We start from the raw sequence: 11,041 nt of genomic DNA on the forward strand, positions 1-11,041 counted from the left end.
CTCATTGTTGCAATATACACATAATTTTTTAGGGCTAAAATGTACGTTTTTATAACGTAAGTAAACATTAAGACCTCGAACCCCTTTCCATTCCACCCACTTAGCCCTTAAATGTATATAATTATGTTAATAGTAGACATTTCCAAACATTTTGTTCGTATAAATCTATTAAGGTCATCTTCAAAAAACAATAATATTTTCTGATTTACGTTTATATGATGTGTGTAAAATTCCATTTATATTTCGTCAATTTTAGCAGCAATAATGGCTATTAACTTTTCAAATTGTAGAATTATTATCATCTTTCATCATTAGCTTTTTAGTCATGGAGGACGATTGTATGATTGCGGCTTGTAAAAAAATGCGCAGGCTAGGCAGTGAGTCATAAGTGGCCAATTTATTAGGCTTATTCTTCTTAAACTACATGTAGGCTCAAATAGAGGCGTTACTTTTTACGATTGGCATTGTGTCTGAAAAACTGAACCAGAGTGATTTATATTAATGCTTCGCTGAACTTCTTTTGATTTCCAAGTTTTCTCTTCTAAATTGTTGCTAATCCTAGCTAAAGAGCTTCATCCAACTTGGGGTTCAAACTCAACAGCTTCCGAGTTAGCAGGCTAGAGCTCTTCCACTGGACCACGTCAACCAATATAATATAGGTATAATAAATAATTTTATAGCAAGATGATAAAAAACTCACTGAAATTTTGACCAGTATATACAGCAGAAAGGCGAACACGGAGAGGTAGATTCTAAGTCGTACACCTCCAAAACGTTTCTTTAGATACTCCGGCATTGTAAAAGCCTTAAAAAATAAAACATATATATATATATATATATATATATATATATATATATATATATATATATATATATATATATATAACTTGATGTATGTGATAGTAAAAGCCTATTACGACAATATAGTTTTATTTTGTTACTACTAGAGTCCTCACCCCACTGGAGACGTAGACAGGAACAAAGACCCAGCCTAGTGCGATGAGCAGGTAGATAGCCTGGGTAAACAATTGTGACAAAAAAAATGTATAAAACCGGTAAAAAGGAATATCACAAGCATGTCTATGTCAAACGTTAATACATTTTTGGTTATTGATGGACAGTTTATTTTAGCTAGGCATATTGTAAGTAACTAGTCCTTAGAGAAATATCTCAATAAATGTGGTTTGTTAAACATAAGTTATTAAAGTTAAATTGCAAAAAATCAATATAATTTCAAACGTCTACATGCGTTTCATAAGTTATATTGATCATGTTTTTTTGTAAGGATATGATCATATTCCAAACTTCATAAATACATCTTAATTACAAGTTGCGCACTAATACTCTAATATCAGCTACACATACTCACCCCTACCCCCCCCCCCCCAAACTTACATGCCACTCGTAAATAGCACACGAGAAACCGGAAGCAGCCGCCGTCCCGGCTAGACCAATGAACATGGGGGCTCCAATGTTGCTGGCAAAGATGGAGGCACCGACCTACAAGAGGTACATCAGTATACAACTAAAATGTGGTAATTAATATGTACATCTGCATATCCGTAGCCTGCAGAGCAGACAACGTTTCCGTTGTTTTGTCACTATATGTACTCTTGACTTTTATTACCTTGAAGATCTATGAAACATCGATATGTACTTTTAAGTATTTTAAAAGCAGAAATGTGGCCGGCCGTTTAAAACTCGTTGCTGCGAGTGAAAATTACCGAATTCGAACCCACTGGCAAATGAGGCTCGATACTTAGGAACAGCAAGCCATCTATTACTCCAAAATAACAGCTGCATTGTAGTTTGTTCTTGGTTGGACAAAGGCTAAGGAAGCTAATCCACTATGAAAAGCAGCCGGAAATCGGAGTCACAGGTGCATAACATGCTGACAATTAGTGCTTGCTTGTGTTGGAGAAATCTACTTTCAAAATTAAGATTAACAATGACGAAGAAGAAAGATTGAAACCTAAGTGTAGGATCTAAAATGAACACACGGAGTTTTATCAACCTAATTGAAACGGCACTACACTCAAGTTTTTGTGTTAACACACAGACAGCAACAAACAAACACACTTACAGAGATACACACACACACACACACACAGAGACAAGGCAAAATTGATGTTTTTCTACGCAAGAAGGTGTTAAAAGGCGAAATTTGTCAGAATGTCAAGTTAGATAATTTGCAACACGAAAATATACCCCCACCCCGATAAGAGAAAGTAAAATATCACGTTAGGAAAGAAACATTTATCATAAACAAAATTTTCAAAAATGTTTTTCATTTTGTGACACAGTAAAACAAAATCCGACTAATATTTACTTACCGGAAACCAGTGCATGTTTTTTCCGGCCAAAAAATATCCGGCCGTGCTGTCTCTGTTCGGTCGGCATGTCGACTGTATGATGGATAAGTTTAAAGATTTTAATTAACTGAAATATATAATTAAATGTTACACTATAATTACGCTATTACAATCCAACAAAAGTACTTGTCTTTACTCCTTTAATTTGACTTCATCTTAATAAGACATTAATGATGAAGTATTTGTTTGTAATATATGTATCAAACAACCGTTTGAATATGTGAATTATGTTATCTGATTGTGTTTCTTTTTGAGTTATGTAATTTTAGCACAGGTCTTTAAAATAGCGTTACAATGTGACGGTCAGGGCCAGATTTAGAAATTAGAGGCATGAAAATTGCTGTTGCACCACTTAAAAATAAAATAAAACTTAGACCTTTTAAGGGAGAGATACACATACGGTTATGTAAGAGTAACAAAATAAAACATAGTATGGTAAAGGTAGATCGTGCAAGTGTTAAACTGAATGACGTGAGTTCGGATCCCGGGCTCGCGTCGGTGGGACGTCCCAGAGTTCACCCTGCTGTTATAAGTACCTGACTCATGATATGCAAATTAAATACAGCGAGGCATAGTGCTGACCACGCTTTCTCTTCATATGTTGATGTCACACATTTAATTAACAAAACAATAACCACTTACCCATACACCAACATTAACCTTTGTACAAAACATCCACTTACCCATACACCAACATTAACCTTTGGACAAAACATCCACTTACCCATACACCAACATTAACCTTTGTACAAAACATCCACTTACCCATACACCAACCTTGACCTTTGGACAAAACATCCACTTACCCATACACCAACCTTGACCTTTGGACAAAACATCCACTTACCCATACACCAACCTTGACCTTTGGACAAAACATCCACTTACCCATACACCAACATTAACCTTTGGACAAAACATCCACTTACCCATACACCAACATTAACCTTTGGACAAAACATCCACTTACCCATACACCAACCTTGACCTTTGGACAAAACATCCACTTACCCATACACCAACCTTGACCTTTGGACAAAACATCCACTTACCCATACACCAACATTAACCTTTGGACAAAACATCCACTTACCCATACACCAACATTAACCTTTGGACAAAACATCCACTTACCCATACACCAACCTTGACCTTTGGACAAAACATCCACTTACCCATACACCAACATTAAACTTTGGACAATACATCCACTTACCTATACACCAACATTAACCTTAGGACAAAACATCCACTTACCCATACACCAACATTGACCTTGTGACAACACATCCACTTACCCATACACCAACCTTGACCTTTGGACAAAACATCCACTTATCCATACACCAACATTAACCTTTGTACAAAACATCCACTTACCCATACACCAACATTGACCTTGTGACAACACATCCACTTACCCATACACCAACCTTGACCTTTGTACAAACATCCACTTACCCATACACCAACCTTAACCTTTGGACAAAACATCCACTTACCCATACACCAACCTTGACCTTTGGACAAAACATCCACTGACCCATACACCAACATTAACCTTTGTACAAAACATCCACTGACCGATACACCAACATTAACCTTTGTACAAAACATCCACTTACCCATACACCAACCTTGAACTTTGGACAAAACATCCACTTACCCATACACCAACATTAACCTTTGTACAAAACATCCACTGACCGATACACCAACATTAACCTTTGTACAAAACATCCACTTACCCATACACCAACCTTGAACTTTGGACAAAACATCCACTTACCCATACACCAACCTTGAACTTTGTACAAAACATCCACTTACCCATACACCAACCTTGAACTTTGGACAAAACATCCACTTACCCATACACCAACTGCCATGACCAAAACGAAATAGCCAACAATGGCGGCGTAATCTCCTCCTGCTAGTGTTTCAGTCATTGCGAGGATCACGTTGTTCGTCGGATAACCTCTTCACTTCAATGGATAACCTCTTCACTTCACAGGATAACCGTATAATCACTTCAATTAACTGGATAACAACTTCAGTTAACACGATAACGACTTCAGGTAACCGGATAACAACTTCATTTCACCGGATAACCTAGATGTGTAACCAAAAAAAAAATGTTTTTTTAATACCATATATCAAGTTTTTTTTTTTTAAAGTCTACATTCTGAAACATACAAATTGCAACTTTTGATTAACTTTAATCTAACTTTTATGAGCTGCGGTACGGTCTGGTAGAGTGGGATGGCGCTCGACTACTTGTCTGAATGTTTCGAGTTCCAATCTCAGTTTTACCTGGAGACTGCAGAAAGTCCCAGAGTTCACCCAGCTCTGGTGCGTAGCTGATTCTTGCGCACGTCTTTCTTTATTTACGCACCTTCATTTAATAACAACAAAAACTTTTTAAATAAACAAAAATTTCAAAATAATAATACATTGCATATAAGCATTGAAAAGAACACACAGAAATTTTCTTGAATAGTATTTCACCACTGTTTAAATAAGTAAAAACGTAGGTGGCGATAGTATGCAACAATTGATACAACTACCAAATTTTTAAATTTTGTTATGTACTTACGTTGTAGTCTCCTTTATTAAGTGCATTTATTTTAAACCAGTTTTTGTAAACTATTTTATGTTTTTCTTCTAATGCTTTGTTTATCGTGCAAAATTTGTAAGTGGCTATTTTGATTTAAGGTATCGATTAGCAATCGAATTAATCCTTCCTTATATATGAAGGTACATGTGTTAACTCATCTCTCTCTCTCTCTCTCGCTCTATCTCGCTCTCTCTCTCTCTCTCTCTCTCTCTCTGTGTGTGTGTTTATCGTTTATCTGTCACACTGACGTCATCACTAAATTAGTCTTCATATATTAGATCCTAATTATTGAGAAATACGTGTAGAACGTAAAGATACATAGGCCTACTTATGTTAAATATATAGCTAGTTATACTAAAAGAAAAATAACACTTTTTTTAAAAGAGAAACTGAAATACAAGAACTTTGAAATTCTTTTGAAAATTTGCAAATTTTAAAATCGTTCATTTGAAAACTGTAAAGAATTATCTTGCAAGTTGGAGGAAAAAAATTTTAAAGTCACTCCTTTGAAACAAAATTGTATTGTAGTTTAATGTGCAGTTAAATTAGTAAAAAATAGTTTTAAAATTAGTCCAAATAATGTTTTTAACGTTGGTTTAGACCAAGACAAAATTTTTTAATTTCATCCCTCATTTATAAATAGACCCAAACTGAGTTACAGGATGAAACCAATCCCAACATAAGACTTTTAGATTTTTGACGTTTTTTTAGAAAGAATCTATTACCTTTTAGTTTGTGATCTCTGTAAACTCAAACACTGAATGGCAACAAACGCTAATGCCGACACATATGAGGCACGTGATAAAATATTGCTCTATATCAAAGAGTGCTCTCGTTCTGTCTGAAGTGGATGAACTGATTAGTATTGTCTTTCTCGGTCACTCGTCTACCGGTATACTTGAGATTATTTGCATTTTGTTTGTGTTCAGGATTTCTACGTGGGTTGGTGGTTATGTTGGATAAGAGTAGTGGGTGGGTTCTGGTGTGTGAGTGTGGGGGGGGTATGAGGTAGGGTGGGATGAAGTGTAGGGAGTACGGTGGTAGTTGGGAGTGGTTTGTTGTGTTTGACTTAGGGTGAAAATTGGAGTGTAAGTGACGAACAGTCAAAAAGACAGACAGATAGACAGAGATGGACAGACGAACAGATGGACAAATGGACGGATGGACGAAGATACGGAGAGACGGACAGACTGACAAACGGGCGGACAGACCGAAGGACGGGCGGATAGACAGATGGACGGACAGATGGACAGAAGGATCAACGGACACACTGACGAACGGACAGAGTGGGCGGACGGGCGGACGGACGGATAGACAGATAGACATTCGGACTGACAGGCAGTTACAAGAGTAACATTGACAGTGTTATATTAGTGGCTGTATGTTTTATATTCAGCTGACCGACCCTTATTCAGCGGAAATATGGTTCGCCTAGTATAATAAAAAAATTTAAAAATGTGTTATAATGTTATCGGGACATATTTTTATACATAAACTTTATTGACTTTACCTACTAAATATTACCCTATCTATCCTAATTGCTGCAATTAACTTCTAGGTTTTACAACGAGACACTTCGTCTATATGTTGAAGCAGTTAGTAAATGTTGGAAGTAGCCTGTCAGGTAGCAAGTAAAGCACAAAGGCTTACACCTGGCTACATTAGCTCAATTTTACGCTATTTAGTTACGGTCCAATTCTCGCTAAAACATTGACTGATTTTTAAATAATCACTAACACGTCTTTTTGTTTTAACTATTCTACTGTATAATCTCGTTTCAAAAGGGTCAGATATAGAATAGTGTTTTAATGGTTAGTTCCTAAAACGTCGTTACAATGGTAGGATAGTTAACGTTATTTTAATGGTTGAACGTTTTGCAATGGTTGGGTTAACATTTTTTTTTAAACAGCTTACGAAATGATATTGCCGCTTGATAGTGATATAAAGAAAGCCTCATATAAATCCTTTTCATCGTCTCTCCATTAGTGGAAGAAGAGGCATCTAGTGAGCGATGTATGTACAGTATCTATCAATATATCTACCAACTGAAACGTTTGCGATCACCTTTTACTCCAAGGAAATCATTCTCACTGCAGCAGAGAACTAAAATAAGGATCTACAAGTCTAATGTACGTTCTGTACTCCTCTATGCTGCAGAGTCATGGAAACTAAACAAGAAAGGAGAGAGCCGAGAGACTTTGAAAGAAGATCCCTCCAACGCATCCTTAGAATAAAGTGGGATGACAAAGTCCCGAACAAGGAAATATGGCGAAGGACAGGATTAAACGACATTGTTTCAGAAGTTCGATTGAGGAGATGGAGATGGCTGGGCCATGTCCTACGCATGAGCAAAAGAAGACTCCCCAACATGGCGCTGAAGTGGACGCCGCTTGGAAAGCGAAATAGAGTAAAAGCACAACTGGGAACATGGAGGAGAGATATGGAAGAAGAAGTGCAGGCTACTGGCAAGACCTGGCATGAACTAAAATGGCTCGCCCAAGACAGGGTGGAATGGCGGAGATTTGTTGCTGCCCTATACTCCACAGCGAGTGATGAGGATTAAACTAAATTACTCCATTGATCGTCTCTCTTTCCTTTTGGCCTATCGTTTTTCTTGCCCTGTAGAGTCCAACTAAGATAAGTGGTAGGATTTTATTTCCTAATTCGTATTTTCCTATATCTAAATTTATCGGAAGGGCAATTGTTATCCCTCTACCTCTTTTAAGCAATCTCCGTCGTTTATGAATCCACTCACCAAGTAGACTATTTTTAGGGTATCCACTTAAAAAATTGTAAGACATCTTTATAATTTGAAGTTAGAAGTAGTAATATATACCTGCCAATAAAGGGTGCGGAACATTTTTTTTCTCTTTAGTCATTTCCCAATTTAGATTAATAACCCACTGTCAATTTCTTCCTGTTTATATTCCCTATCCGATATCCCCCTCTTTCAAAAAAACATGAAAGAAGACATTCCCTCCCTCCGCCACCCACCGATAAACAACTAATTGGCCTCATTCACAAAAGGAAAGGGATTGGTGAAATGTTAAATGTAATGCAGGTTTTTCTTGTGTGTATGTAACGAAACTACTTTGGAAAGTACACGTCCTTAAGCCTGTTTTATGCATTCTTCTTAATTAATGCCTAAGCTATTTATGAAATGCCGGATTATATATATATATATATATATATATATATATATATATATATATATATATATATATATATATATATATATATATATATATATATATATATATACAGAGGCCAATATTATGAATATCTCTCTTGCAAATACCTTTATTGCTCTATTTCATTTAAGTATCTGACAATTTTTTTATATAATTGCGATCTCCACCAAGATTCAAACATTATAATCCAATCAAAAACCGTTTCGCATGATTTCCCACTTTGACCCCCACGAACCCGCAGCCGATGTTTAATGATGACTTCACACTACTTTACGCATCGGTGGTCGGCAGGCTACTGTTACTGTTAAGTTTGAAATAGCTGACATACATAAACGAACCGGTTTTCTCAATAGTTATTGCTACAAACAAGATGCCTTGCTGAGCACGAAATGTGTCGTACACAGTGTTCTTACATTATCGTTCATAAAAAGAATGTACTCCCAAGCACCGGAGATCCTGTATGTATAAAAATTTGATAAAACCTACACTTGACATATGCTATATCTATTATACTACATCTCAGAGTCGATTAATTTTTTTCTTATTAGATTTTAAGAAAAAATATCTCACACAAGCTCTAGATATCAAGTATATTTTAAATCGTGTGTGTTCGTTAACAGAGTATCGTCTACTTAAACTTAACATCGTCATTTTGTCTAATGTCGCGTTGCTAGTAATTACTACAGCTGTGATATCTTAAATGTGCTGAGCATACTAATACACCAAATATTTAATACTTGCCCTTTTATCATTGTTGCTGACGGTAGTAGGACATAACATCCCACACCGTCAATTACCCTCCCGGAATTCCCCCATCAATTTCCCGGAGAAATTACTCCCCCACCCTGTCAATTATGCCTGGGTAATTACCCCCCCCCCCCCACCCTCCCGTCCCAATGCTTAAAAACCTAGTCTCTAACATCAAACCCCAAACACAAATCTATACACACAACTACATACTTGCAGTCTACAACTACACACTAGCACCATAACAATGCACACTACCAACCTACAACTAGAGCCTATACACTAGCAACCTATCACTACACATCTGCAACATAAAATGCACACTACACACTATTAATTACAAATGGGAAACAATTTAATAGCGTTTTGATAATACATTTTAACTTTTTTGCTTATCCCTGTAAAATCATTTATCATGAAACCTTTTAAATTATTTCTCACGTACCTATAAAATCATTTCTCATGTACTGTAAAATTATTTGTCATGTACCAAAAAAAAAACAACCTCCCTACCTTGTTGAAACGAAATCTAACATTCAAACATGCATTGAAGCCTTGCTGTTGCAGTAAAATTCCACCGAGTGCAGTGAAGGTAACTTCATGCTTCGTCTGCCATCATTTTGATCCAATGATTTAATATTTTACATTTAAATCAACGTGACATAATAAAACTTACTTTATGATTAGATAAATAACTTAGAGACGCCAAAGTACCATTAAATTTTGTTTTAAGTGGCCAGATAAATTTCTTTGTCGACTATCGTGAGAATATGTGCTTATCTGTATACAAGTCTGTTATTATTAAGCTGTTTCACCAAATGCTTAATGAACTATGCCCTTAATTTTTCGGTACAACATTATCTAAAGAAACTACTGCAGTGGTATGAAGATGATTGCTTAGGATACTAATTAACTGTTACCTAGTATATAGCTTTATTCTGAAATTATATATTTTATAGGACCAGGATTGTTTGCAGGTTTTCTAGGTAAGGGGAGGGACGAGGGTAGGAAAAAGCGCCAACTTCTCGGCAGATAGGGTATATGTTTTTTTTACCCAGCCGAAAGGTACACACACACACAGACATATGATTAGCGCTTCCATTTCACTTTTATTATTTCTTTTATTCATCACTCTCTGTTGTTGCTAGTTTGTGTATCTAAATTTATAAAAAAAAGTCGCCACACTCCAAAAAACTCGCACTGTGACCCTCCCACTGTTTCTTGTCACGGCTTTACTCTTTTTAATATCTAACCGTTTGTTTTTCATATAAATTTCAAAAGTAGTTCAAATTAACTGTCAATAAATTAATAAAAATACAATAAATTATATTATATATTTATTCAAAACAAAATATTTAAAACTTTGACTTTTTAAATTTGAAGAAAAAAAATAGTATTTCTGAATGTAGATGTAGTTTAAAATAATTTTCTTTAACTCTTAATCTTAATATCTACCGCAGTCTTAGTAGTTTTACTAATTTTTCTAATTTTAGCTTTAGTTTTCCGGGAAGAAGAAAAATTAAAGGGCTGAGTATGGGGTACGAAAACTTTAGAACCATTGAAGTCAGGAACACAGAAAGTATCTAGTACTCATCACAGTACGGGTACATGAGGCGATAGGTGATTGGGTTAGAAGATAATTCAACGCAAGCTTGTGCATGCAATACGTAAGAATGCAGGCTGTGTGTAGCGGTATCTTAGGGAGAGTATTTGGGCTGGTTTATTCAGCTGATAAAATTTGAAGATAGAACGATTCAGATTGTGGCAATCAGTTTTTAAGAAAAAAAAAATAGCAATTTATCCACAACAGAGCAGTGTAGTTTTAAATGTGTACACCAGTGTTGTGGGTCAAGGTATGACGTACTATCTCTCAGTGCGTACATCCTTAGGGCTTTAGCCACTTTTGGGGGCTTTGACCTTCACCGACTTTTGTCTGCTGTCTGTCAGAGTTTCTTTCAGACATCTCTTGGGGGGGGGGGGGGGGGTAACCGCCGCCCCAAAAAACGTAACCCCCACACCCTCACCCCACAACCGTATATAATTTATATGGAAAATATATACTTTTACCATTGTACAATTATAGTTTTAGCAAATTACGACAAATTAAATATTTT

The 11,041-nt window shown here is 36.1% G+C and overlaps 1 protein-coding gene across 1 annotated transcript; it reads right to left on the minus strand.

Annotated features, from left to right (window-relative positions):
- Positions 1 to 929: 929 nt before the first annotated feature.
- LOC131943002 (sodium/glucose cotransporter 4-like) lies at positions 930 to 4,321 on the minus strand. Its single transcript, XM_059303007.1, has 4 exons — positions 4,244 to 4,321; positions 2,334 to 2,405; positions 1,396 to 1,500; positions 930 to 1,016 (listed from the first exon to the last, which is right to left on the minus strand). Exons 1-4 carry the CDS (start codon positions 4,319 to 4,321, stop codon positions 930 to 932), a joined length of 342 nt encoding a protein of 113 aa, XP_059158990.1.
- Between the last annotated feature and the right edge of the window lie 6,720 nt (positions 4,322 to 11,041).

Source organism: Physella acuta, unplaced genomic scaffold (assembly GCF_028476545.2).
Source record: "Physella acuta isolate Inbredline_101_S28 unplaced genomic scaffold, ASM2847654v3 ptg000438l, whole genome shotgun sequence".
In the NCBI taxonomy this organism is placed as follows: Eukaryota; Metazoa; Mollusca; class Gastropoda; family Physidae; genus Physella; species Physella acuta.

Bases quoted from the DNA above. Each gene is read 5' to 3' on its own strand.
- LOC131943002 (XM_059303007.1), bottom strand. From the start codon at position 4,321: ATGACTGAAACACTAGCAGGAGGAGATTACGCCGCCATTGTTGGCTAT. The intron at 2,406-4,243 runs GTAAGTGGATGT...TCCATCATACAG, and splicing joins TCATGGCAGTTGGTGTATGG to TCGACATGCCGACCGAACAG. The intron at 1,501-2,333 runs GTAAGTAAATAT...TACCTCTTGTAG, and splicing joins AAAACATGCACTGGTTTCCG to GTCGGTGCCTCCATCTTTGC.